The sequence below is a fragment of the Aythya fuligula genome, chromosome 23, assembly GCF_009819795.1.
Source record: "Aythya fuligula isolate bAytFul2 chromosome 23, bAytFul2.pri, whole genome shotgun sequence".
NCBI classification, from domain to species: Eukaryota; Metazoa; Chordata; class Aves; order Anseriformes; family Anatidae; genus Aythya; species Aythya fuligula.
Window position 1 is genome coordinate 3,942,441 of NC_045581.1, and position 27,293 is coordinate 3,969,733.

General features: G+C 56.7%; 3 protein-coding genes across 4 annotated transcripts; all 3 read left to right on the top strand.

Moving 5' to 3' along the window:
• The first annotated feature begins 2,405 nt into the window (after positions 1-2,405).
• On the top strand, positions 2,406-5,465 carry PAFAH2 (platelet activating factor acetylhydrolase 2). Its single transcript, XM_032202356.1, has 10 exons — positions 2,406-2,495; positions 2,650-2,800; positions 3,015-3,111; positions 3,195-3,263; positions 3,416-3,530; positions 3,994-4,107; positions 4,262-4,353; positions 4,437-4,607; positions 4,719-4,867; positions 5,189-5,465. Exons 1-10 carry the CDS (start codon positions 2,406-2,408, stop codon positions 5,281-5,283), a joined length of 1,143 nt encoding a protein of 380 aa, XP_032058247.1. The 3' UTR covers positions 5,284-5,465.
• Positions 5,466-15,176: 9,711 nt separating this feature from the next.
• STMN1 (stathmin 1) lies at positions 15,177-19,476 on the top strand. The gene is made up of 5 exons (XM_032202288.1): positions 15,177-15,213; positions 16,208-16,277; positions 17,004-17,176; positions 17,870-18,061; positions 18,388-19,476. The coding sequence occupies exons 2-5, from the start codon at positions 16,265-16,267 to the stop codon at positions 18,454-18,456; spliced, it is 447 nt and encodes a 148-aa protein (XP_032058179.1). The 5' UTR covers positions 15,177-15,213; positions 16,208-16,264; the 3' UTR covers positions 18,457-19,476.
• A 1,663-nt stretch (positions 19,477-21,139) lies between these two features.
• On the top strand, positions 21,140-24,314 carry PAQR7 (progestin and adipoQ receptor family member 7). Of its 2 annotated transcripts, none has more exons than XM_032202286.1 (2): positions 21,140-21,194; positions 22,968-24,314. In XM_032202286.1, the coding sequence occupies exon 2, from the start codon at positions 23,007-23,009 to the stop codon at positions 24,045-24,047; it is 1,041 nt and encodes a 346-aa protein (XP_032058177.1). In that variant the 5' UTR covers positions 21,140-21,194; positions 22,968-23,006; the 3' UTR covers positions 24,048-24,314. The 2 variants fall into 2 exon arrangements, with proteins under 2 accessions (XP_032058177.1, XP_032058178.1); XM_032202287.1 differs by lacking the exon at positions 21,140-21,194 and adding an exon at positions 22,141-22,196.
• The last annotated feature ends 2,979 nt before the right edge of the window (positions 24,315-27,293 follow it).

A 27,293-nucleotide genomic window follows, 5' to 3' on the forward strand; every position in this document is an offset into this window, starting at 1 on the left:
GAGCGTCAGGCCTGACCCCCCCTTTACCCCCCCGCCCCAATTAGCCCTCCGCTGGGCAAACTGGAAAAAAAACACAAAAAAAAACTCGAGTGGGAGCGTGAGCCGCGTGAATCCTTTCAATGGAAACCCGGGGACACGCGTGGGACACGGGGGGGGGGGGTTCCGAAAGGGGGTGGCTCCCACGCGGGACAGGGGGGGCGACCGTGGGGACAGGCGCGGTGACACCCCCGGAGCCCACCCGTGCCTCAGTTTCCCCGGGGAGGAACCGAGCGCAGCGGGAGCCCCGCGTGGGCTGCGTGGGCAGGAGCTTGGCGGGGCTTTTGGGTGGATTTAGGGGGTTTTAGGGTATTTTTAACCCAGGCTTTGGCTCTTTGCCCGGCCCAGGGCACAGCTCGGCCCCGCGGGGAGTTTTAATCCCCAGGGGATTACGGCGGGGGGGGGGGGGGGAGGGGAGGGAGCCAGGGAACGGAGCGGGGGGGGAGGAGCGGGACCCACGCGTGGGGGGCGTGGGGGGGGTCGTGGGGACCCTGGGGGGGGCGTGGGGACCGTGGGGACCGTCCCAGCCCCGGCTGCAGGGCAGGCAGGGCACGGCAGCACCACAGGTTGGGGGGACTGGGGGTGAGTGGGGCACTGGGAGCTCTGGTTTTGCACTGGTTTTATACTGGGAGCTCTGGTTTTGTACTGGGAGCTCTGGTTTTGCACTGGGAGTTCTGGTTTTCTACTGGTTTTGCACTGGGAGCTCCGGTTTTGCACTGGGAGTTCTAGTTTTGTACCGGTTTTGCACTGGGAGCTCTGCTTTTGTACTGGTTTTGCACTGGGAGCTCTGATTTTGCACTGGATTTACACTGGGAGTTCTGGTTTCCCACTGGGAGCTCCGGTTTTGCACTGGGAGCTCTGGTTTTCACTGGTTTTGCACTGGGAGTTCTGGTTTCCCACTGGGAGCTCTGGTTTTGCACTGGGTTTGCACTGGGAGCTCTGGTTTTGCACTGGTTTTGTACTGGGAGCTCTGGTTTTCCACTGGTGGCACTGGGAGCTCCGGTTTTGCACTGGGAGCACTGGGCACTGTGTCCCACACTGGTGGCTACTGGGAGCTGTAGTCCCCGCCCACGCGTGGCACTGGGAGCTGTAGTACTGGGAGCACTGGTGTGTGCTGGGAGCTGTGTCCCCCTGCACTGGTGACCGCGGGCAGTGCTGGGAGGGGTACTGGGGGATACTGGTGCAGGGGGGGTGCTGGAGCTGGGGGGCACAGAGGGTAACTGGGAGCTCGGGGGGCTGTGGGAGGGGCAGTGGGAGCCAGAGGAGGAACTGGGACAGGGGTCACTGGGAGTTACTGGGGCAATGGGAGTTATGGGGGAGCACTGGGAGCCAGGGGGGGATACTGGGAGCTATAGGAGGGCACTGGGAGCTATTGGGGGGGGGGGGCACTGGGAGCAATGAGGGGGCAGTGGGAGCAATGGGGGGGAACTGGGAGCTCTGGGGGATACTGGGAGCTCTGGGGGGCACTGGGAGCTCTGGGAGACTCTGGGAGTTATGGGGGGGGGTACTGGGAGCTATAGGGGGGCACTGGGAGTTTTGGGGGGTACTGGGAGTTATGGGGGGGGGGACACTGTGAGCCAGGGGGGATACTGGAAGCTATAGGAGGGCACTGGGAGCTCTGGGGGGCACTAGGAGCTCCGGGGTGCACTGGGAGTTATGGGGGATACTGGGAATTATGGGGGGGCACTGGGAGCTATCGGGGGGACACTGGGAGCTCTGGGGGGCACTGGGAGCAATGGGGGGTACTGGGAGCTATGGGGGATACTGGGAATTATGGGGGAGTACTGGGAGCTCTGGGGGGCACTGGGAGTTATGGGGGACATTGGCAGTTATTGGGGGGTCACTGGGAGCTATCGGGGGGGCACTGGGAGCACTGGGAGCGCCCTGGGATTTGCACTGGTAACTGGGAGCACTGGGGGGAGCCCTGGGAGCTGCAGGCAGGGCTGTGCAATCCGGGGGGGGAGGGGGGGTTGCAAGGCATGCTGGGAGCTGTAGTCCCCAGCCAGGGGCATGCTGGGAGCTGTAGTTCTGCGGGGGGGGGGATGGGGACAGGGCTGTGCCCCCCATGTCCCCCCCATATTCCCCCCATGTCCCCAGGGGTGTCCCCAGGGGGCTCTGAGCCCCCCCAGCCCCGCACTGCCCTCTTGCTCGCGCTCCCCTTGTAGGGCCCGGCCGGGTTTTGGGGTGGGATGGGGACGGTGGGGGGCAAATGGGGCATGGGACGGGTTAAAAACCCTCAGCCCCATTGGGTATGGGGCCAGAACCCCCCCATATCAGCTTCCACGTGGGGTTTCGGTGACGGGGAAAGGGCTGAGCGGGGTTCGGGGTGCGGGGCACGGCCACTGACCCATTGCCTGCAGCCAGGGGCCATGGGGGGGGAGCAGTCGCTGGCGCTGCCCCCGGGGAAGGGACCCCACAGCGTGGGCTGCGTGGACGTCATGGTGGGACACACACGGCAGGTACGGGACGGGGACGGGGACAGGGACGGGGACAGGGACAGGGACGGGGACGAGCAGCCTGAGCTCACCGAGGATGTCCCATGGCATCGAGGGGCGCAGGGCACAGCCCCTGGTGTCCCCACGCTGTCCCCCCCCCGTCCCCTCTCTCCCCCAGGGGCTCTTCCTCCGCCTCTTCTACCCCTGCGAGCCCCGGGCGGGGGCCGAGCGGCCTCGCTGGATCCCCCGCTACGAGTACAGCCGCGGGATGGCCCAATTCGGCGGCCGCAGCCCGCGCTGGGGCGCTCCCCTGCTCCACGTCGCCTTCGGTAAGGCACCCCGACCCCATCCCGGGTGCCACCCCTGACCTTGGACCCTACTCCCTTAGTGGGATTTGAGGCCGCAAACCCCATCCCCGGTGCGAGGAGGATGTGGGCAGGGTGCTGTGGGTGGTGATGGGGCCGAGCAGGGTCGCGCTGTGGAATCAGGACCCTGCTGCCCGTCCCCCCCCGTTTTTTCTGGGGTCCCTTCTCTTCCCCGCAGGCTCCTGTAGGGTGCCGGTGAGCTGGAAGGGGCCCTTCAAACCCCGCAGCGGCGGCTACCCGCTGGTCATCTTCTCCCACGGCCTGGGGGCTTTTCGGTAGGAGGACGGGCTGGGATTTAGGGCTGGAGCTGCGACGGGGACCCGGGTGGGAGCCCTGACCCCATTGGGACCCTTCACAGCACCCTGTACTCATCCTTCTGCACGGAGCTGGCGTCCCGGGGCTTCGTGGTGGCGGCGCTGGAGCACAGGTTGGCACCCAGGCCCCGCTGCCTTGCGGGTCCGGCGGTCCCAGGAGGGAAACGACCCCACTGGTGGCCCCGCCAGGGGTCTGGATATAGGGCAGGGGTAAGGCAGGGGGTGCTGCCCCCCCCCATATGTGCCCCCTGCCCTCCCCCTGCAGGGACGGCTCAGCCTCGGCCACGTATTTCTGCGCGGCGGAGAGCGGGCAGGAGGAGTGGATCCAGCACCAGCGGCTGCCCCCGGGGCAGAAGGAGTTTTATTTTCGGAACATGCAGGTACTGGGGGGGCTGGGGGGGGCTACGGGTGCTGCTTCCCAGCCCGTTTGCTTCACGTCCACCCCATTTCACAGCACGGGGCACCGTCAAGGGAAAAAGTTCCCCAGAAAAATGCCCCCACGAGCTCGTGCTCGTGCTGAAATTTTGCGTTGAAAGGGAACAATAAATCCAGCAGAGATGATTATTTTTATAAATATAGCAGAGGCTCGGCCGAAGGGCAGCGTGACCCCGGCACGGCTCAGCACTGAGGGATTTCGGGGGCTTTTGTTTATTTCCAGCGGTCTGTGGTAGCAGACGGAGTGAATCAGAGAGAAAAAGGAAAAAAAACACCCCAAAAAAATTCACCGCAGCCCTGCGGGCTTAGAGAGAAGAGCCTGGGGGGGACACTGGGGAAAGCAGCAGGGTGAGGACCTCTGCCTGTAATTAGCAGGGGGCTAATTGCCTGGGGTAACTCTCGCTGCAGGTTCATCAGCGAGCGAACGAGTGCGTGCGGGCGCTGCGGCTCTTCCAGGCCGTGCGCGGCGGTCGGCCCGTCCCCAACGTCCTGCACCCGGACTTCGACCTCTCCGTGCTGAAGGTGCCCGGAGCTGGGGGAGCACCCGGGGGGCTTCGTCGGGCTGGGGGGGTCGTGCCCCTGCTGGGTGCCCCTCGCAGGCAGGATCGGCTCACGGTTCATGGGGTTTTTCCTGGGGGTGTGTGCGGAGCCACGCCGGGTCACCTTTTTTTTGCAGGATGGTGTTGATCTGGCCAAAGTGGCCGTCATGGGGCATTCGTTTGGGGGTGTAACTGCCGTGCTGGCCTTGGTGAAGGAGCCCAGCTTCAGGTGAGCAGCTCCGGGGATGCTCCCGAGGGGCTGGGGGGGCCGGGGGCTGCCCAAGGCCAGCGCCGTGTGTCCGTGCCGTGTAGGTGCGCGGTGGCTCTCGACGCCTGGATGTTCCCTCTGGAGAACACGCTGTACCCGGAGGTGCCCAGGCCCGTGCTCTTCATCAACGCCGAGAAGTTCCAGACGCCGGAAAGCATCGCCAAAATGAAGAGGCTGAGCTCCAGGAACAGCCAGACGAGGATCATAACCGTGCTGTGAGGCGGGGCTGGGGGCAGGCACCCGCTGATCCCCCCAACCCCAAAAGGAGCAGCGAGGAGCCGGCCGGGAGCAGGAGCAGCCCTGCCACGCTCCCTTCCCTTCCCCAGGGGGTCCGTGCATCACAGCCAAACCGACTTCGCCTTCCTCACCGGGAAGCTCGTCAGGCGGATCTTCAACGTGGGGGGCACCCTCGACCCCCACAAGGGCCTGGACATCATCAGCCGGGCGGCTCTGGCCTTCCTGCAGAGGCACCTCGGTACGGTGCGGGTATGGGGATGTTGGATGGGGTTCGGGAGAGCACGAGGGCCCTCAGCTTGCAGGGCTGCCTCCCCGGGGTTGTTTTGGGGCTTCCCATCCCATATGGCCATGATCCATATGGCTCCTGTCCTCCTGTGGCCGAGGCTCTGGCACCCCACAGGGTTGGGGGTCACCGGTTGGGAAATTTTGGGGTCTCCCCTTTCCTTAAGGCAAAGCTTCGCTGCACAAAGCAAGGCGCCCGGTGGCTGCTCCTCTTTTAGACGCGGGGCCAGGCCGGGAGCTGCCGCAGTGACCCCGTGCCCGGCTCTGCCCCACACAGACCTGCAGGAGGATTTCGATCGCTGGGAGCACCTCCTGGACGGCGTCGGCGACTCGGTGGTGCCAGCAGCACCTCCCTGCCTCTCCAACCTCTAACCCCGGGCACCGGGGAATCGTCTGCTCGTAGCCAGCACGAGGACATTTGGAAGCCAGCCCCGAAGAGCAGGAGGGCCCCTGGGGACAGCAGGGCCTGGGGACTGCGTGTGCAGGACGTGGCTGCGGCGCTCGCCAGGAGTGCCAGGAAATCCCTCCCAGCCCCAGGGCTGCAGCGGGGCAGCGAGGGCTGAGGAGCTCGGGGAATAAAACCCCAAGGGACAAGGACTTGGGATCCTTGGGGTGGCGGCCTTCTGGCACGCGTGGGGCTCGGGGACACACGTGGCAGGGGCAGGGTTGGGGACGGAGCAAGCGGGGCCACAAGAACCAGGGTGAAGACGCAGCGAAAGGGCTCCGAGCGTGGAGGTGAGGCAGATCTGACCGGGAAGCTGAGCTGGTCGCTGGCTTCAAGCACAAAATTTGGGGAGGGGAAAGAGGGGAAGAAAGTGGTTTAAGGAAACATCTCTGAGCAGCCTGGCAGCACCACGAGCAGGCTGCAGGCTCAAGCACGTGCTGGAAGCAGCCCAGAAGCCTCTACAACCAGGAATACCGGAGCCGTGAGCACAGGGGCTGCTTTTTTAGGAGGGTCCGGCCCTCAGCTGTCCCGAAGCAGCCTGGTGGCACGGTGGCTGCTGGTTTAGGGCCCCGCAGACCCTCCCCAGATTTCCGTATGGGCTCTGTGCTGCAGGACGTGCTGCCTTGGCACCAGCGGGGTGGTGGCACGCCACCTGCCCATCCTTTGTCCCCCGCTGCCACAGCTCGTGGGACCCTACAGGAGCAAGGTGTCCTCGGGTTTGGGGGCCTGAGCTGCTCCTCGCCTGGTGCCAGCAAACCCCAGGGCCCTGGGGGAAGCAGGGAATGGAGCAGCAGGGTCCTTCCCTGCCCCGATGTGACAGCCGCGTCCCCTCCTCGCCGTCTCCTCTTAATCGAGGGCTGGGGATGCTCTGGGGTGGTGAGGGGAAGGTGAGGGCAGAGGACACATCTCCTGTCCTCCTCCCGTGGCACAAAGGGCCGACACGGACAGGACCAGAAGCTCCCGGTGCTTTTGAAGCTTTTGAGGCTTCCAGAGATATTTTTTAACTGATTTACAGCCTCTGGTGCTGGGAGCAGGCTGGGGCGTGATAACGCTGAGATGCTGAGGGTGGGGTGGGGACACTCAAGGTCGATTTCTGCAGTGATTTGGGGGGGACAGAGCCTGTTAGGAGGTGGCCGTGCTTCTGCATCCTGCCTAACGGCGAGAGGCAGCGACTGGGGCCCTGTCCCCAGCTCTCTTCTTGCCCAGAAGAGGAACGAGGAGAGCTGAGAAGAGCCCTGGTGTTGCTGTTGCCACTCCATCGTCCCCTCTGAGCTCCCCTGAGCTCGGCTGCTGTGGGATCCCTCTCCCAGCACCCCCTGACCCCACTGCCACGCGGTGGAGACCTCTGCCCTGCTTCCCAGCTCGCTTGCTTTGCTTCGCTGGGGCTGGCCAGAAAGGTTTTGTTTTGTTTTGATTTGATTTGTTTTGTTTTATTTTGGCAGGAGGCAGCAGTTCAAGGTTAGCCTGGGCTGCCAGCTGCCCTACTGACCCTCCCTTATCAGCTCTGGGTCAGCCTGAACCTACAGAGCGGGGCTGAACGTGACAGAGCTGGGTTTTAAGCTGTGGGGTCCCGCTGGCTGTGGGGTTTTGGGGTTGTGCTGGTTATGGGGACACAGCCGGCCCTGGAGCTCTGCTCTGGGAAGGACTTACCTGCAGCCAAGCACCTTGCGTCTCACCGGCTTTCCTGCTCAAACCGGTGCCTTTAAAAATAAATTCGAAACAAAACAACAACAAAAAACCCCAGCTGCCCATTTGTATTCCCCTCACAGCTGTGCTCGCAGCCTGGCCGGGGTGTGAACGGGCAAATTCCTCTTCCCCACGCCTCGCCGCAGCGCAACCTCCGCTCGCCGACCTGCTGCGGCTCCGCGGGCTCGGGGCTCACAGCCAGCAGCACCGAGCGGGTGTGCGGCTCCCAGCAGCTCGGAGCTGGCTGCATCCCCTCCATCCTCCCCTCCAACCTCCCCTCCAACCTCCCCAGCCCCTGCTCCCTGCGGCTTCCTCCTTGCTGGGAAGCCCCTCGCAGCTGCAGGACCCTCCCAGCCCATGCGTGCAGGCAGCGAGGTGCAGGGAGGTGCAGGGAGGTGCAGAAACGTGCAGCGAGGTGCAGGGAGGTGCAGCAATGTGCAGCGAGCAGCCCCAGCCTGCCGCAGCGTTTGCTGCTCCTCAGACAACCTCGTTTACTCCACCGAAGCTCCCCCGGTTGATTTAATTAATGCAAATTGAGACTTGCCTTGAAACCTCCTTTTAATTACCATAGCGATTACTGGAGCTGGTTTATTGTTGTTGGGTTTTTGTGTGTGTGTGTCTTGTTTTTTTTTTTTTTATTTTTATTTTTTTTCTCGTGTTTTTAAGGGACAAGGCCTGGATTCCCCATGTCTTCCCGAGGTGTGCAACCCCCTCCGTGTGTGCCGGCGAGCCCCACGCGAGCTCTGGGCGAGGAGCTCGGTGCCCGGCTGCGGCACCAGCCCCGAGGAGCAGCCAGGACGTGGATGCAGCTCTCGCCCCAATCCTACCCCAAACCCAGCAGCACCCACTTGAGCAGAATTCCTGGGATTCCGTTGCTTGGTGAGTACGAGCTGGCTTTTGTGTCGATTTTTTTTTTTTTTTTCTATGGGAAACCAGAACTTGGCTTCGCGTGAAGTTGGTGGGAGACACCCAGCTCGGCAGCACGTTGTCACCCAGCTTCCAGGCCACCTCAGGCTGCAAACCCCGGATGCTGGCAGCCACGAGGGCTTCGCCTCAAATTTTGTCACCTCCCTGAGCACCAGCTCCTCCTGCTCTGGGTGGCACAGCGGGGACAGGGCACACACACTGGTACCCTGCTGTGATGCCGCGGGGCTGAGCTGCTCCTGCGATCCTCGCTGAGCTCCCCAGTCCACCGAAATGCAAAGCTGCGGGCACAGCAGGCTCCCAACCAGCTGCATTTGGAGCATTTTGAGGGGATAAATGTGTTTTTTTGAGAGTTTGCACTCTGCAGCAGGAGCCCTGTTTCGGGCTGCAGCAGGACAAGAGACGATCCCTGATTAACAGGAGGGAAAGGACTGAGGGAAACTGAGGCACGGGAGGAGGGAAGGGGCTGGGTGGGGTCTCTCTAGTTTTGGGATACCCCAAAACACATCGCAGGGATCATTTTTGGTCATTTCCCCCCGGTTTAGGAGGAAGCCCAGGCTGCAGATCACTGGTTTATTGCCCAAAAGGCAGAGGTGTGCTTTCCCCCGTGAAGGGCTGCCTTTGTTTGCCCATGGTGGACGTGCCCGGTCTTTTTTTCTCTTAATACACACAAATATTGATCCATTATGGACTGAAATGAGCAGGGGGAAAAGAGATCAACCAGCACCGAGCAAAACGTGAAGCTCAGATATTGTTTCCCTGCGACTGGAGGCAGCCAGCGGGATGGAGCAGGAATTAACCCACGTGGATGCAGAACCACGGGAGGAGCTGGGAGGGGAGCTGCTGCTTGTCCTGGAGGCACCGGGATCTGAAAATGAAGCTCTGCTCCGCGTGGCCAGGAGGTCGGAAGGTGCTGTTAACCCCCCTGTCTTGGTTCTGTGGCTCACGCAGCCCGTGGGAGGAGGCGTGTGGTGTTGTGTCGGCGGTGTCTGACCCAGATCTCGCCCACAATTTGTGCTTCCACTGCAGGACAAATACCTGTGGGTTCCCCGAGTGTGGCTGCACGGAGCGGGGATGCTTCCAAATCCTGCCTTTTGTTCCGAATCTGACCTTGCCCTGCCCGTCTGAAGGAAGCCAGGCACCTGAGGATTGCGAATCCACCTGCAGATCCCTGCAAAAAAAAATAAGAATTATTTCCAAACGTGCAGTCGGGGAGGGCAGGCTGGGCCTGGGGGGTCGTGCCAAGCCCATTCCTCTTGGATTTTGACACCGGGGAAGCCGTACTCCTTTAAGAGGGTTTCCATCCCTCAGCTCCTCCCATCGTGACACTTCCGAGCCACATCTTGTCTCGAAAGGGTGGCAGTATTTTTAACTATATCACGCCAGGGATGTATTAATAGCACAATGGGCTCGCCGAGCTTCTGCGCGAGCTGAGCCCGTATTTTAAATTCAAGGAACTAATTAGGAGCGAGGGAATAATTAGTGCTACACCCGGCTTTTCTTCCCAGCTCCCCCCCCCCAGCCCCCTTCATTTGCAAAGAGCTAAAGCAAATGTCTTTGCTGGAATCTTCTGTCGCTCTTGAATATTTTATGGCTTCCCTGAGCGTTGCTGTTCCAGGTGGCTGTCAGAGCCGTGCTGCCTCCCCTGCTCCATCCCAGCTGAAGGGGCTGACTCTGGCACTTCTGAGACGTAATTAGTGCCTCTCACGTTGGCTCCCGTGCGAAAACCCGGCCGTAAAGCCCTTCTTAGCGCCTCTCTCGCAGCCCCTTGCCATGGCTGGGTGGTGCAGCTCGGTTATTTTGGAGCCCTGGGCTGTGCAGAGGCTTCGTGGAGTGGCAAAGTTCTCGGCACTCCATATGGGAAGCGCGGAGACGGCGCCGCGGGTGGGAGCAGGAGGGGAAAGCGGCGAGGATGCTGAGAGCAAGGAGGGGGAAGCCAGGCGAGGAGACCTCCGGGCCAGCTTTCCCTGCGTGTTTCTGGGTGTTACGGGGCTGAGACCACGTGTAGGGCGCTTATTCTATCGGGCAGGTTGCTCCCAGGGCCCCACAAGTGCCTTGGGGGATCTGCTGGTGGCATGAAGGAAACCAGTGGCTCCGAAATGCTCCCCGCTGCAGGGAGCGGCAGCTCTCCCCGGCACGAAGTCTCCGGTCTCTAATAATAGTCGGGCTCGTGCTGAAGCCTTTCCCTCGCTCTTGCCTCTCCCCAGCCATCTGTTTTCAAGAAACTTGTGGAATTCGAGCCGCTGAGATCTCATCCATATTTACCGGCGGGGCAGGGAGCGGCTTGCAGAGCCGGGAGCTGGGACGGGAGACGAGGCTGAGGTCTGGAAGGGCTTCGATTGCACAAAGCCCCATTTTCTGAGGAAACAAAGAGCGAAAAACACGCCAGGAGAGCGGGCAGTGCTCCTCTGTGCCCCGGCCTGGGAGGAAGGGCAGCGCTCTGACAGCCACGGGGCTGCACCCGGGGTTAAGGTGCCCACGAGCCTCTGCCAAACCTTCAGGGTCTGTCACCGTACCCGTGTGCTGGGGGATGGTTTGCAAGGACAGCAAAGTGCTCGTGGAGCCTTTGGCATCAGTATATTAGGAGCTTATCATATTTTTCCACCCTCTTTAGAGCCTTATAGCTCCCATCACCATAGTATGTGGGTATCGTGCGGTGCCGTTGCGTGTTAAGAGCTGAGTGTGATGTCTCAGGGTTATATTGCCCCAATTTCAGAGCAATTAATTTATATTTCCATCTCTCTTGCTGCAGGCGCAATCGCCATCTGTGGTGAGTGCTTTTATTTGTCTTTTTTACTTGTCTTTTACTTGTCTCATTTTACGGAGGACTTAAGTGAGTTCGAGTGAATTTCTTGAAGAGCAAACCCACACCAGGAGCCAGGCGCCCTGCCTGATGTGAAGAAATTAAATCATTTCCAACAGCACACCAGCAAGTGCGATTTTTTTTTCCGAAGGGAACATTTTCTTAATGGCATAAAATACAGTGTCAGCCCAAACCCCACCAGTAAGCAAACACCAATTACCTTACGCACTCCTTGCCCAGGGGAGAGCTTTCACGGAGAGGCAGACACTCCCTGAAAGTCGTGTTTTCCTCTTCATTTCCACGGGCTCCTAGGCTGCACGTGGGCTGAGACGTGTTGGTACCTGATGATCAGGGAGAGCTCTGCAGCCACCAATTTTTCCTGCAGGACGTTTCCTCCAGGCAGCAGCACGTAGGTGCCAGCACCACGTCGAGGGGAGGAAGATCTGCCGGAGGTGAGCACAAAGCCTGAAAAACACGGACAGGAAAAAACCTTGCGGCCCCTCTCTCTACCTCTGAGAGCAATTTTCTTTTCAATTACCATCTCCTCTAGCATGTTATTTATTGTGGAAGTGTGGCTATGGCTGGTTCAGGTCAGTGTATTGGATTTCTGGCTTTAAATTGAACTTTACCAACACGGAGCCTGTTACCAGGCTCGGAGAGGCACTTGCTGCTCGTGTCACTTACAAAGGCGCTTTACAACCTCCTCTGCCTAACAAACAAGCTGTCAGCCCGTCCACCGTGGGTGCTTCAGGGTGGCAATTTTATACTCAGAAAGCGCACTTCCTTATTAGAGATTAAATATTTTTGCCAGTTAAAAGAGCTGCCGTGGGCTGAGTCGTCGCCTAATTCTGTCAGCCTCTTTGTGGGGTCTTGCGATAAGCACGTCAGAGGAGACTCTTTAATCTTCGTGCTAAATCTGATCGTGCCACGGCCTAAATTCACACGTACGAGGAGTCCTCGGGATGAGACCTTGATTCATCTGCTTCTCTGGGAGCGGAGCGTGTTGAGACGAAGCCGAGGGGTCTCACACTTCGTCTGTGCCGGGAGCGAGCTCCACTTGAGCTGGCAGCGAGCAGTTGCTGTGACCAGCACGAGGGCAGCGATTTTATGCAGGTGCACTCATCACTGGCAGCCACAGACCCTGAGAACAACTCAAATCCCCAGTCTGTAAAAGCCTTCACCCCTTCCCACTCTGGGAATATCTCCTGCAGGTTCTGCTGTGGTCCGTTAGTGTCCCAAGATGCAAATTGGTCTGATTCATCTGGCTGATCTGGTTAGATTTGGGCTTCAGTGTGTTCCTTCTTGAGCCTTTTATTTTTATTTTTATTTTTTTGGGGGGTTAAATGGTGGCATTTTGAAGGAAATTTCTCGTCATGATGCTTGTTCTTTTTTTTTGGAAAAACTGGAATTAGAGCAAAAAGCTCTTCTTGGTGATGAGGAGCCCAGGAGACAAAAGCTGCTGCAGCCACACGCTGCTCGGCTTGCCGAAAGGAGTCTGTTTAGAATCCCAGTAAAAGTGTTGATAAACACAAATCAAATGCAAATTGAATAAAAGCCTTTCATATACTCCATTCTCATTGAGATCCGACGAAAATAAATTCCACACAAACAAGCGGGTCTTATGAAATGTTCCAAAAATAAAAACCCTCCTGCAATGAGGCCAAAAATGAGATCGTCTCCATGCATTTCCAGCTGCTAAGGGCTGTAATTCCTCTTTGTATTACAGCAGTGCTCCAAGATTTTGGCTTAAATTGAAACCAGTGGTGGCAGGTGTTGTGAAGAGGTTAGTAAAGAGTCTCCGTGTAAGCAACACGGAACAGAAAATGTCAGAGCTGAGGACAGATCCCAAATCTGATTCCCAGCACATTGCCTCTTACGTATGAGAGCTCTTATCTGAAATAAATGATTTAGGCTGTAAAGCTGGTCTGCAAAGGAAGGTAAGTTACATTCACGTCTTTCTCTCTCTCTCTCTTTTCTTCCTTTTTTTTTTTTTTTTCCTTTCCTGTGAAGAGCCCAGGAAATAAGATGGAAAGCACTGAGAACAGCCCCTGCACAACTGCAGTTATAGCTCAGTCTGCATCCCTTCTTCAGAAGCTGAAAATGATGTTTCATCATCATCTCTCCAGGGGATGAGGAGTGACTAAAGGCAGTCACAGGTACCAAACAAAAAGCCCCAAGCCCAGGAAGCTTTATTTCCTTTGGGAAATCCTGAGATCATCCCAGGATAAGCTCACTGATTTTACTAAAAAGCGTTAATATTAAAGCATCCAACATGCTGTTGATCCACATGGACGCTAATTAATGAATGATAAAGCAAAACACAAGCTGATGACACGATCTCTTGGCTTCTTTGTCTTCCAGCACCATTTAATGCAATTTAATCCAAGCACTCAAGATGTTTCACTTAAAAACACGTGTTGTGTGTGATAGCAACGCGTATACTGCTGGGTTTTGAGCCAGGAACCCTGTAAATGTACCAGGCACGATCCTGAATGGCCAAGCAGGCAAACCATTTTGAATCTGAAGCCCCCTCCACCCTACAAAAGCTCCACCATGCTGCTGGAAAATGGCTCTTCCCATGCCCAGCCAGCCACTCCGACAGCAACCTCTCCCAATTCTAGCAGCTCGGCGGCTGGATGTGGTTTCCATGGAAATAGACGTCAGATCAGCAAAAAACAGGGCAAGTGTTTAAAATAATCTCTGTTTTGAAAGCTTCATATATTTCTGTCACAATATTAACCTTCCTTAAGGTAGGGTTTTTTATTTTTTTGGGTGCAAAATCCGTGGTTTTGAGATTGTGCACGAGAAGGGTGGGTCCCCTTGGAAAAGTCCTTTCTTTGGTATTTTGGGTACAAAGACTGCGCTGCTGGGCTCGTGTTGCAGCAGAAGATTTGTGCTTTTCTCTGGCCATCTGCCTTTTATGTGTATTGACTCTTGGTGTTAACTCAAGTGACTGCAGCACGAGAACTACCGCAGCAATCGTACACGAGTGATTTGTACAGAACATGCAAAAATGCAGCCAGTTCATTTAAAACCCATTTGTGAGCACGCCACTTATCTATGCGTGGTAATGGCGTTATCTCGGGAAGGGAACTGCTCATAATGCAGCCCGTAGGACAAGGGAGGGTCCTCTATATGCAGCCATTGCACATTATATATCATGGAAATTGTGTTTTGAAGACAATTGTGGCTTTTCTGGACCTGCTGGTGTCACCTCATAGGAGAGGGTGGCCAGGTGGCCACCCAAAATCGTCATTCGTTTGGGTGGCCATCCAAAAACGTCTCCCAAAACGTCATTGCAGGGGCTGTGGGGCCAACGCATTGTCAGACCCAGACCCTGTGGGGTCAGCCTGTGGTGGCTGCAGCCTGGAGGTGAGCAAAGGTATGCAGTGGTCATCTTGGTGATGACCAAGAGACCCGAAATGACCATGGCCATGAGATGACCAAAGACGCTGAGACAACTGGCTGGCCTTGAGGTGACCAAGGCTCCTCAGGTGGCCATGGCTCTGCAGCAACCAAGGGCCCTGAGGTGGCTGTCACCTTGAGGTAGCCGTGGCCCTGAGGTAGCCGTGGCTCTGAAGAAAGTGTTCCTGAGCTAGGTGGCCGTCCCTGAGGAGTAAGTGGCCGTCTCTGAGGTAGATGGCCATCCTTGAAGTGTAAGTAGCCATTCCTGAGGTAGGTGGCCGTCCCTGAGGTGTAAGTGGCCATCTCTGAGGTAAGTGTTCCTGAGGTAGGTGGCCATCCCCAAGGTATAGGTGGCCATCCCTGAGGCATAAGTGGCCATTCCTGAGGTGTAAGTGGCCATCCCTGAGGTACAGGTAGCCATTCCTGATGTAAATGTTCCTGAGGTGTAGGTCACCATTCCTGAGGTATCGGTGGCCATTCCTGAGGCGTAAGTGGCCATCCCTGAGGCAGGTGACCACCCCTGAGGTACAGGTGGCCATCCTTGATGTAAATGTTCCTGAGGTGTAGGTGACCACCCCTGAGGCATAAGTGGCCATCCCTGAGGCAGGTGGCACTGAGGTGAGCGTCCATCCCTTTGGGGATGGCAGACAAAGGGAGTCCCACCGCCCTCGAGGAGCGGCAGGAGGACGCCCCGCAGAGCCGCGCACCCCCCGAGCCGCCCCGCGGAGCCGCCGCGCTCCGCGTCGCGACCCCGCACCCTCCCCACCGGCCGCCATCGGCCCTCGGGGGTCGCCGCCCCGCCCCTCCGCGAACTACAACTCCCGGCATGCAGCGGGCGGCGGGGAGCGGGGCGCGAGCCCCCCAGCCTCGCCCTGCTTCCCCCCCCCCTCTCCCCACTCCCCTCCCGCGGCGGGCGGCACGTGCCGCCGCGTTCGGCCAATAGGGGCGGGGCGGGGCGGGTCACGTGCCTTTGTTTGGCGCTTTTGTGCGCGGCGGGGCGGGCGGGAGCGGAGTGGGGCCGGAGCGGCGGAGCGGGCAGGTGGGTGCGCGCTGCTCCTGCTGCTGAGGGCCCGGCGGTGGCGTTGCTGGGCCGAGGGTGGGCGCGGCGGTGATGAGGAACGGCCGCTGGGCTGTGGAGAGGGAATCGTAGCGGGGAGCGGAGCCGGCGGGAGGGCGCTGAGGGCGGTTGTCAGGGCGAGGGGAGGCGGCGCGGGGGGCTCTGAGGGGCCGCGGAGGGCTCTGAGGGGCTGTGGGGGAGGGCTGTGGGGTCGTCGGTTGTGTCCGTGAGACGGGTCGGGGGTTGTGGGGGGGGTCCGTGAGGGGGTGACGAGGAGCCGGGGGGCTGCGGGAGACAATGGGCGGGGGTCCCATTGTCCCGCCGTCGGCTCGGAGGGGGAGCCGCCCTGATGGCGGCTGAGGAGAAAGGCGGCGGCGGCGCCCCCTCCCCTCCCCTTCCCTCCCTGACAGGACCCCGCCATTGTCAGTGGGGAGGGGGCGGGGCCGCTCCCCCGGGGGGCGGCTGTGGGGAGAGGGGAGGGGGAGGAGGGGGGGGGGGGTGAGGGGAGGGGAGGGGGCGCCGGGGGGTGCCCGGATGTAGCCGTTGGCCCCGCCCCCTCCCCGAGCCCCCCCGCCCGCGCGCGCGCGCTCCCCCTCCCCTCCCTCCCCCCGCCCGCCCCTCTCCGGCCGTTTGAATTCGGTGCGGTTGGCGGGGCGCGTGCCGGGGGGGCGGGGCCTCCGCCCCAGCGCGCCGCGCTCATTGGCTGGCGCCGGGCGGCCGCGGGGAGGGGAGGGGACGAGGCGGGGAGCCGGGTCCTAGCGCCGCCCGCGCTGCCTGCGGTGGGCGCAGCCCCGCCGGGCGCTAATTGCATCGGCGGCAGCGCCGCTCCCACCCGTCCGCAGCAGCCCCCGCCGGCTCCTAATTAGCGGGTGCAGTCACCTGTCGGCCCCTTGGGCCTTTTCTCGCTGCTGTGGGGCGCTGGGGGGAATGGCAGCCGTGTGCCTGCTGCTCAGAGCCCTGTCTCTTTGTTACCCAGGAGTCCAGCTGTTGGAGGTCTTGCAGAGCAGGCTGCCGGAGGAGAATTTCCTCGGTCATGGCTACTTCTGGTACGTAGCATCGTGTGCCCAAAGCGTTTTTCCTCCCCACCTCTTAATTTTCTATGTAATTGTTGTGCTGTGTTAAATTAACTGTTGTCGCCAGGCTTTTCTCCCCTCTCTAGGCTGCTTTGGAGAAGCTGTTAAAGCAGCGCGTGTGGAAACAGAACCAAAAGCCATCTCAAACTAGGCTCGTAGCAGATGGGCTTCGATTCATCTGCACGCCATCTGCTCACTTAACAGAACCGACTGTCATCAAGACATCTTGGTGATCAGAACTGGTGTGCTGCTACAGCTGAAGCCATACAGGGCTGATATGCCTGTGCCCCTGTGGAGGTGTTTAAATAGCAGGAAGCTAGCTTAGGTGTTTCTCAGAGAAAGGGTTTCAGAGAGAGCCTTCTATGTTAGGTCTGAAGAAGAGATTTAAAATGCTCACCTCTAACTTCTCATTGAAGATAAAACGTTTTTTTCATTTGGAAGTACGCTATGCTTGTTTTTGTGCGTCTGGATATTAAAAGCTAAAATCAAGTGTCAGGCACTTGAGTAATGTATCCAGGCAAAAAAATAAAACTGCCCAATGTGTTTTTGAGAGGTGCTGCTGTGTAGAACAGAGCTATCTGCTCTGATGCACCTGTAGCCTTAAGGGAGTGTGGTGGCATTCAGTTCTTGAAGACTGCTGTTCCAGTTAGCTAAGTCCATTTCATGGCTTCAAATCCCATTTCTTTTTCGTGTTCCTAGATATACAAGTGAAGGAACTGGAAAAGCGTGCCTCTGGGCAGGCATTTGAGCTGATACTCAGTCCCCGCTCAAAAGAAGCAGTCCCAGAATTCCCTCTTTCTCCCCCAAAGAAGAAGGATCTGTCATTGGAAGAAATCCAGAAGAAGTTGGAAGCAGCAGAAGAGAGACGTAAGGTAGGTTTGCAGTAACAGGTTAAAGTGAATTCTGCTTGATTAGCGTGTGGGGTTTTCTTAGGTTTGTGTTGCGTAAGACAAATGGTGAGTGGCTTGCGTTATGGTAAAGGGAATAGTAACTGAGATTGTTACAATCTTGGGCTCTCAGGGAGATTTATTCCCCAACTTATTTTGAATGGCCAATTAAACTGGGGAGATAACTGAGAGGTGATGGTCTTTCAGCAAGAAGCTGTCCTGGTCTCTATTTATAATGTCATGAAAGATTCACGTTCTCCTGAAAAACCTAGCGGTGAATCTATAATTAGAAAGCTTGTGGATGCAGCATCTTGATGTAAGATCTTGCTGATGTAAGATCTCCAGTGTGACTGGAATCAGTAACTCACTGTTCTGAGAAGCCAGAGTCTTCTAGGAAAGATCAATAGGTATTAAAGTAAAAATCAGTGTACAATTCTGGGATAAATCCCACTTAAAGATTTGTGAGCAGTGACACAAATTTGCTTTCCTGTGTCACTAGTAGTGGTGAAATACGGGCTATGGAGGTGGAGCAGGTACTGGGGGGCTTTGTACTGCATCAAGAATTGATGCAGATTCCAATTAAAGTGGCAGAAAAACCTCTGCTGAGGAGTTGCAGGCACCTGGATTTTAGCTGTGCAGTTTCTTAATGTTCAGAACGTGCCTGGTCTGTTTTGTCAGTCTCATGAAGCAGAAGTCCTGAAGCAGCTAGCCGAGAAGAGGGAGCATGAAAAAGAAGTGCTTCAGAAAGCCATTGAAGAAAACAACAACTTCAGCAAAATGGCAGAGGAGAAGCTGACCCACAAAATGGAAGCCAACAAAGAGAACCGTGAGGCACAAATGGCTGCTAAACTGGAACGCTTGAGGGAGAAGGTAGGTGTCGAGTCGTGGTTGGGAGGGAACGTGCCAGTGCTCCTCACCTGCAAACCAGTTAGAGACCAGTAAATGGACATGTGAGGGGACTGGTACGAATAGACACATCCCTGGGTGTTCTGTGGGTCCAGTCTCAAAAGAAGATCTTTAAATGTGTGGGAGACCTTGTAGAAATCCTCCTCGTGGGGGAGGAGGGCGGATGGGGTTAGAGCAGGCTGCTCACTTCCTCTCGAGCCTTTCTCGAGGTGCTGCAGGTGTGAGCTGGGGCTGGGATTCAGGCGGGGGTGCGCTCTGCGGCTCACTGCTCCCCTGCTGTTGGCTTCCAGGACAAGCACATTGAAGAGGTTCGAAAGAACAAAGAAGGCAAAGACCCCGGTGAGGCCGAAACCGACTGACTTCGTTCTGGAAACTGACACTCTCCCCCTCCTCTAAATATCCAAAGACTGTACTGGCCAGTGGTTTTACTTTTTGGTTTTGTTTTTTAAGTTTCTAGAAACTGATGTAGAACTGTAAAGTTAGATCCAAACTGTACGCTTTCTTTGGGGGCTAGAGGGGAGACCTTCCATGTTTCACTTTTTCTAAAGTGTTGTCTTTCCAGTGTAGCTATCTTCTTGTTGCATCCTTTTCTACTCCAGAGCACTCGCTCCTGGGTTGATGGCTAGTACTGTATCAGCTCTGTAAGACATTTGTGAAAGGAATATGTAGTAAACTGTTCCATGCTCAATATGTTACACTTCAAAAAAAAAAAAATAATCTGACTCTGTCCCAGTCTTCTAAAATACTGCTGTAACTGAGTGACTAAATAAAGCTGCACAGTGCTGTTACCATGAGAATCATTTCTGGCACTGACCTGAGGAAGAACTGGTTGGCCGATGCATACAACAGGCATCCTGAGCCAGCGCTGACCCAAAAATCTGTAACAGCATTTCTCCTTGCACCCATGGGCGTGCTGTGTAACTGTCTCTTCCCAGAGCATGCTCATTGTCTCGCTTGTACAGTGGGAGCTTTGTTTGGACACCTCAGCCCTTGTCAGCTGTGGGGTGTTTTTGTTCAAAGGGTTCAGAGCCACCTCCCTTCAGATGCTGGTGCCTCGACAAACGAGTCCTTGTTGCCACATGACTCCGAGCTGACCCGCTTATTTTTTTGGTAAGGGTTTCTGGAAGATAACTTGTGCTGTTGAATCGGGATCTGTGTACCCCTTGCTGCAGCGTCACGGGGTGAGAGCCACATCCACAACAGAAAATGCTGCTGAAGACAGAATTTGGTGTCTGCTGCAGATGTGGGATAAAAAAACTGTGCCCTGGGGCGAGTCTGGAGATAAGGCCTGCCCGCAGAGATGCATGCCGTGCTTGTTTTTCTGGGAAGTGAAACGTACAACTGTACTTGTGCTGTGAGTAAAGATGCTTTTAGGTGGCGCATTGCTGTATTGTACGCTTGCCTTAAAAACAAAAAAACACAAACACCCTTCCTGTAAGATCAACACGGTCTGGCGTGTCCACGAGTACCCGTGCAGCTTGGCAGTGAAGGCGAGGTTACGATGGGTGAGTATAAATAGCTGTAATGAATGAAGTGTGTGACTTCCTGAGCTGAAATAATTGGCAGTAATGATCGCCTTCCCTCGGAGAAGGGGGCTTGTCACTTCTCAGCCCCTTGTGCTGTCGGGCACTGAGCTCTGCTCAGTCCCACCTCCCTCTCCTTGCTCATGGGGCTGCTTCTGCTCTGTGCCCAGAGCTCCTGGCACTGACCACGCACTGGACATTGATATTCTGAGGAGGGAAAACCTGGTAGGGATATTTTTAAAGGGGCTAATTGAGTCCTGGATCACTCCCCAGTGCTCTGGGGATTGCCAAGGAGGGAGGCTCGCTTCGGAAAGCTCTTGGGTATCGCGCTTGGTGCTTTGCAAAAATGCGACAAAAAGGGGAGGGGGGGAAAAAAGCTGGGGAATAGGGTGACACAAAGCCAGGCTGCACAGATGGGGTGGCTGAGCTCTTGATTAAAGAACTTTCCAGCTCTTGTGCTTTACACTTGGGGGCAGGAAGGGCTGTACTTGTGCCTGCTCAGAAGCCCCCAGCTGCAGGGGGAGCAGCAGGCTCGGTGCTTTCAGTGGCACAGGGGTGGGGGCTGCGATGAGCTCAGTGCGGGGGGCGAAAGACCTCAGGCATTACAGACCTGCCTCTGAAAGAAGGTGAGCGGCTCTGGCACTGTGTGGTGAGGCTGCTGCTCAGAATCATTCCCATCTTTATGTGTAAGAGCCAACTGAAACCCAAAAATCTCTGCCTTAACATGGTTGCCTGGTGCTCAAGCAAGCCCAGCAGCCCAAATGCTGTACGCTCCCCCCCTTCCTTCCAAGGACGAGAAGGATGCCAAAACCCAGCCGCTATGAAGAGCAGGAAGGCATTAAATACGCTTCTTTGACTTGCCAGAGCTGTCACACGGCTGCCTGGGGCCTTCTGTTCCCTGCAGTTCTGCTTTTCTGCGCCTTCGTGTGCGAAATGGAGCCCGAGGCGTGGGGCTGGGGCCTCGGCAGGGGGATGGGGAGGGGGATGCACATCCTGGGGGGAGAAAGGGGTAAAGGAAAGGCCCTGCCCTGGTGCAGGAAATAAAAAAAAGAGGAAAATTCCTCTGCCTGACGGGGAGAACCTGCCCGAACAATGCCCGCGCTGCCAGCAGAGCTGCAGCTTCCTTCTTCCTTCAGCGCCGCGCTGCAGCGAGCTGCACCAACAGCCCCTTGTAAGGGAATAAAACCGATATCCCCACCGACTCCCACCGCCAAAAGGCATCAAAACCCCCCCAAAACCCCCAATTCCCACCCCCACCCCCATAAAACCCAAGGTTTTGCTTGCACGGAGCCCTCCCCCCCTCCCCTTTCTGCGGGCATCCTCCGCTCCCCCGGCCCTGCCGAGGCCCCGGGGGCGGCTCCCGGTGCCCAGCGCTGGCTGCGGGTCCCCCCCCGGTCCCGAGCAGCCCCCGAGGTCCCCCCCAAATTCCCCCCGGGGTGGGGGGGGGGGGTGCGGCAGCTCCGAGCCCCGGTACGGGGCGGGCCCGGCGCTGGGGGCGGCGGCTGCGGAGGCTGGGAGGGAGCCGGGGCTCCGCGACCTCCGCAGGGCAGCGCGGCCGCAGCGGGGCTCTGCAGGTGCCTTTGGGGGGGGTACCGGGGACAAACGGGGACAAACGGGGACAGCTCCGGGCTGGGGGCACCGGGAGGGGGCGGTGGGATTGGGGGAGGCTCAGCCGAAAGGGGGCATCGCCCCCCCCCCGGGTGCCTGCCGGAGGTTGGAGGCTGGAGGGAATTGGGGGGGGGAGGCTCGGTGCTGAGCCGGGTTTCCCAGCTTTGGGCTGGGGCTCCGGGGGGCTGCGGGGGCTGGGGGTGAGGCCCCGAGGGAGGCTCGGTTTGGGGGGGGGGACACGGGACGGATGCTGCGGAAATGTGCTGCAGGAAATCCCGGGGCCAAGGGGGGGGTGGGCTGGAGGCCGGTACGAGCAGGGTTTGGGGTGCCCAGCGCTGCCCCGGCCCTACACGAGCATCCCTTAAAGCTTCGTGGCTGGGAAGAGCTTTGGAGGAGTAAACCTGGTCCTTGGGAGGGCCCCAAACGGCCTCCAGAGCCTCCCCTGCCTCCTCCTGCCTGGATCCTGCTGCCTGTGCCCCAAAATCTCCCCGGGGGCACCTTTCCCGTGGGATCCATCACAAACCGAAGGTCCCCACGCATTGCGGTGTCCCCATCTCTCATTAGAGCTGCTCTCGCCCACATCCGCCCCAGTGGGACCCGAGGCTGCTCTGGACCTCCCCACGGCAGCCCACACCATCACGGGGGGGCTTGGGTCAAGGGGGAGCCTCCTTAGCCAGGCAAGGTGGGAAAAGAGCACTCGAGAGGGGAGCCGAGCGGCAAAGAGCCGATTTTTATCCCTATTTGTGCTCCTCAGACAGGCTTGGGTTAGGGACCTATCTGCTCCGCTGCGATGAGGAAATTCTGGAGCGTAAAAAATACAAAGCAGTCCCACTCCCTCCTCCTCCGTTTCCAAACTTTTCCTGTCTGAGCCGTGCCTGAAATGACTGAACTTGCCAGGAGTTAAGGCTGTAAATCAGCACCAGGGCAGGAATTTGGCTGTTTTCCCCCACTTGTCTGAGCAGGAGCAGGTAAACGGGTGTGGGGGAGCTCACCTCCAGCGAGTTCTTTTCAGTGAGCCTTTAAGGCCACCATGCAAAGGCAGAGCGGGGCTGCCTTTATCTCGGCAGGGACAGCAGCTTCAAAAGCATAAACATAGGAAGCTTGCTCGGAAAGATTACGCTGCTGGATGTCAGTGATGCAACCGGATAAACTCACTCAGGCTGCATTGTTTTCGTGTAAAGTCATACGGCAAACGCAGAGTTGAAAACAGACGGTGAAAACCTCAATCAGATTACGGCTCTGCTCCCCTGCTCCGTTACTTCATCCCCCGAGGCAGCTCCTCCTCAGGTAGGGCAGGGTGCCCGGCCAGAGCCTCGAGCAGGGATTCTGCAGGCAGCTGGCAAGGGAAGATCGGGGCCGCTCCTGCAGCGGGAAGTTTGCTCAGGATGTTGTAGGAACAGAACATCCCGAACCCCTGGGAAGGGCCGAGCTGAGCTTAGGAGCTGGTGTATCCTGATAAATTAATTATTTTGTTGATTAACCCCGTGCTGGTGTCCTCTGCCTCTCCAGTCTTCCAGACTGTCGCCTGTGTGGGGCACTCCAGCAGGGCTTAAGTATCACATCAGCCTCCTTCATATCGCTATTTTTGGAGACTCTCTTATTTCAGCTACTCTCTAGTCATGCAGGATTTTACATATTAAAATAAAATAAAAAAAAAAAGCATTCAAACAGCCCCTGTTGCTGAGTTTGGTGAAGCTGCCATTAAACCCCACAGCAAAACTTTCTTCTTTGTCCCAAAGGTTGTGCCGGGTGGCGGCGAACTGGACTTTGGCTGTGTCATGGCAACGGCCGTCCCTGAAAAGCTCAGCCGCCTCTTCGTCAACGTGCGGCAGGTCCCTCAGCTGCTGGCCCCGCTCTCCCCCTCCACTGTCAGCAGTGCCGAGGTGCCGAAGGTCTTCTGGAAGCCCTACATCCACGCCGGCTACCGGCCGGTGCACCAGACGTGGCGCTATTACTTCTCCACGCTCTTCCAGCAGCACAACGAAGCCATCAACGTCTGGACCCACCTGGTGGCCGCCCTCATCCTCCTGCTGCGGTTCCAGCAGCTCTCGCAGAGGGTGGATTTCGGGCAGGACCCGCACGCCCAGCCCCTCCTCATCATCATCGTGGCATCCATCACCTACCTGACCTTCAGCACCCTCGCGCACCTCCTGCAGGCCAAATCCGAGTTCTGGCACTACAGCTTCTTCTTCATGGACTACGTGGGGGTGGCCGTCTACCAGTACGGCAGCGCGCTGGGGCACTACTACTACGCCATCGAGCCCAGCTGGCACGAGAAGGTCAAGGGCTTTTACATGCCCGGGGCCGTCCTGCTGGCGTGGCTGTCCTGCGCCGGCTCCTGCTACGCCAAATTCCGCTACCACCAGTCCGCCCACGTGCTGGGCAGGCTGTGCCAGGAGATGCCCTCGGGTCTGGCCTACGTGCTGGACATCAGCCCCGTAGTGCACCGCATCTACACCGCCCCGCCGGCTGAGCACGCGGACCCGGCGCTGCTGTATCACAAGTGCCAGGTCCTGTTTTTCCTCATCGGCGCCTTTTTTTTCTCCCACCCCTACCCGGAGAAGTTGTTCCCTGGGAAGTGCCATTTCTTCGGGCAGAGCCACCAGATCTTCCACGTCTGCCTGGTGCTCTGCACGCTGGCGCAGATCGAGGCGGTGGTGCTGGACTACGAGTCCCGGCGGCACATCTACTCCTCCCTGCACGGTGACCTGGCTCACAACTTCTCTGCCCTGTGCCTCTTCACCGTGACCTGCTCGGTCCTCACGGCCACGTTCATGGCCCGCAAGGTGCAGAACAAGCTGAGCTTCAAAGAAGATTAGGAGCCCCATGGGAGAAGCTGGGGCGCTCGCCTGCGGGCCTGAGCGGTTCCTCTGCAGCTGGTTGCAGCGATGCCATGGCAAAGGCCACAGAGATTGAGGAGAAGAGGAATGAGACGCTTTGCGAGCTGTTTCTGGGCACTGCTCTGGTTAGGGAGGGGGAATTAGAGCTGCTCTTCGTGCTTTTTTTAATTCACAGTTAATCCCAGCTTGATCTCAAAATGGTACACTGGTTTCGTTCAAACGCCTGAATAAACAGCTGGAACAAAACGCTGGTGGTGGTGCAGCCCTGTGCCTTCGCGGATGGGAGCTGGGAAAGGTTCTGGGATGTTCCTGAGGCTTGGGGCAAAAAGTCAGGAGCTGCCGACCAACTTCCCCGCTAGCGGTGGCAGCATCCGACCCACCAAAGCAAACAGACCCGTGGGGGCTTGTATAAATCATAATGAAGGGTAGAAGGTTTATTTCAGATCAGTTCAGGCCCTTTTTATGTAGGGTAGGGAATTGTGCAGAGCTCAAAGAGCACGCAGGTGGGCTTGGGGTGGTGGAATTGGAACTGTTTGGAAGGGTCCCCAGCAGATCACCAGGCCCACACTGGATGGGGACAGGGCGCCTGGGTGGGATGTCTGGCAGCCTGTCCCCTCACGCCCTGTCAGCTTCTGCCACGTCCCTGGGGAGGTCCTGCCCTCAATTGATTATTCCCACTGTAAAAAAATTCTTTCCTATATCAGGACAGAACCTCTCCTGGTGCGGCCTGTGCCCATTGCCCTTTGTCTTCTTGTCTTCTCCACCCGCCTCATGGCTGCCCTCCAAGTACAGGAGCCCTGCGCTGAGCCCCCCTGGGCCTGCTCCTCACGGGGAGGCCAGACCCAGCTCCCTGGTGTTAGCAGCAGGCTTTTGGGGGCTGCTTCCAGCCCAGAGCATTCAGGAAGGTGGCGAGCAACGTGAGGCCCAGCAGCAATCCCTGGGGTCCCCCCCTGACAGGCTGCCGGCCGGGGTAAAGCCATGGATCGCCCCCCTCTGAGCGTGGCCTCCTCACAGACCCTGCACCCAGCCCCTATCCCCCCAGTTTGCCTGCAAAAGGGAGCCTCAGCTGGACGTCAGCTTGTTTGCCACCAGATTGCACCGTCGGCTTTTTTTGGGTTTGGTGCAGGGCCCTGGTTGCCTCCAGATCTTCCAGGAATTTACAAATGAGTGGAGGACTTGAAGAGCTCCTCTTACATGACTGCTGCCATTGCCCCTTCAGTTTTTGGTGTAGCCTTACTCCTTGCTCTGGTCTGATTTATGATTTTTTCTCTTTGCCTTTGCTATTTTGGTGGAAAAACAAACAAAGAAACCAGTTTTACTGAGTCCAATGCAGCCTTCCCTCTTCTATGATTTTCAGATTTCCCTAGGCATTGGCTTCTTGCTGTATCAGACTTCTGCCCAGCCCCATTTCTTATAGGGTCTAATTAACTGCTTTATTCACTAGGCTGCAGCCGGACAAACGGCCACGTGCACGGTGAGCAGTGGCCCTGCACGAGCAGTGAATGATCTTTGCTCACCAAGGGAGAGCTCCACACAAATGCACCTTCTACAATGTCTTTAGGGAAAAGCGGTTGCCTTCTCTTTAAACGTGCTGAGGCACATCAGATTGGATATTTCTTGGTTGTAGCAATGGGGTTTAAATACCGTCAACTTTGATCTACTAAATTGCTGTGCAAGAAATTCCTAAACAGTACTAAGCTGGTTTTGAGCATTCAGCATCTTAGCAGGGAGTGTTTTGTGAGTACAAGCACCCTGCTTGCTTACAGGAAGCTTTTTGCAATATAGTGAAGAGCTTGAGCAGCAAAAAAAGGGCGTCCTAAGTAGAAATGTTGCATGAAATCTAAGCTTAAAAATAACTAGTGACCAAAAAACCACCTTAAACCTTTTGGATAAAAGCCAGGGCATCTTCAGAAAGATCCTTTGGGAAAGCAAACCCACAAGTCTGCACCTACTAATTCACACGTATATCATAGCAATAAAAATTGATTCTATAACCCAGCACAGAAAGCAGACAGAAATCAAGAGCGTGTGCCTCTCTCTTTATGTCCTATTCTGTGATCTGCCTCCAGCACTGCTGGATTGTGCAATCATAAAGACAATATTGAGTAGTGTGGTTGCCCAAATTTCTCATTATCATTTATGATCCCGATGTCAGTATTGAATGAGACTACAGGAGTGAGTCTGCATTGTCCCACAAGCCTGTAGGACACGTCGCTGATGTCTGTGCCTCTCGCTATCCAGCCGGCCGTTGTGGGTCAGACAAGTGCAGCAGAAAATCAAAATCAATTGTACACATAAAGTGCACACTATTGATGAGTAGGAATTAAAAGGTCTGATCTTAGGAGAATATTTCCACGACTGAATGATTTTTATGGTGTTTGACCCTGAGATAAGAAAACATAATTTAGTAGGCAGATGAAATTTGGAGGGTATTTCGCAGCACAACCAACTACAATAAGATGTGGGTGATGTCGCTGCTTGACCTGGGAGAAAATACAGCATTCTCTCCTTACATCACTACTTGTGTTGTTGCTAAACACTGAATACTGGCAGGACAGTCTGTGTAAATATTCCTATCTGCAAAATATCTGGACTAAAGTAAAGAGCAGCATACCGCTGCCATAAAATTGCCATCAGCACTTGAATTCATTTTCCCTCCTGACCGGTCAAGTTGTCATTTGACTGAAATGCCCTTTCACATGAGATAATGCATCTTGGAACACTAAGTGCAGATTGATAAAGGTTTCCCCTAACATGAATCTTTTATAAAACGAGGAGGTTCCCCAGACACCATAGCTCAGTCTCTTCTAATTCTTGGGATTTTCAAACAAAGCTTCAGAATCTTTGCAGGGGGTGGGGGGGGTGTCCATGGACCACTCGGATGGGTTAGGAATCTTTTGTACCAATGGTAGAAAAATGTTTAAAAACCTACTTTAAGTATTTAATAGAAATGGCTGGCTGGAGACCAATAGCTTGCCAAAACGACTGAGTACTTCCAGCAAGCTGTCATTTAGCTATGAAATCGGACATGACCTATTGACTGGTCCTCAGCACCAAAATTAAAAGATATTGATGAGCGTCGGAGTTTTCAGCAGAGGAAGTTTATGCATCCTATACAGGCCACTTGTATTGGCGATACACTTTAGCAGGGCACTGATCAGAAAAATCTAAAAGAGCATTATAGTGCTAGTTATACTTCTCAGCAAATATTGATCCTAGAGCAGG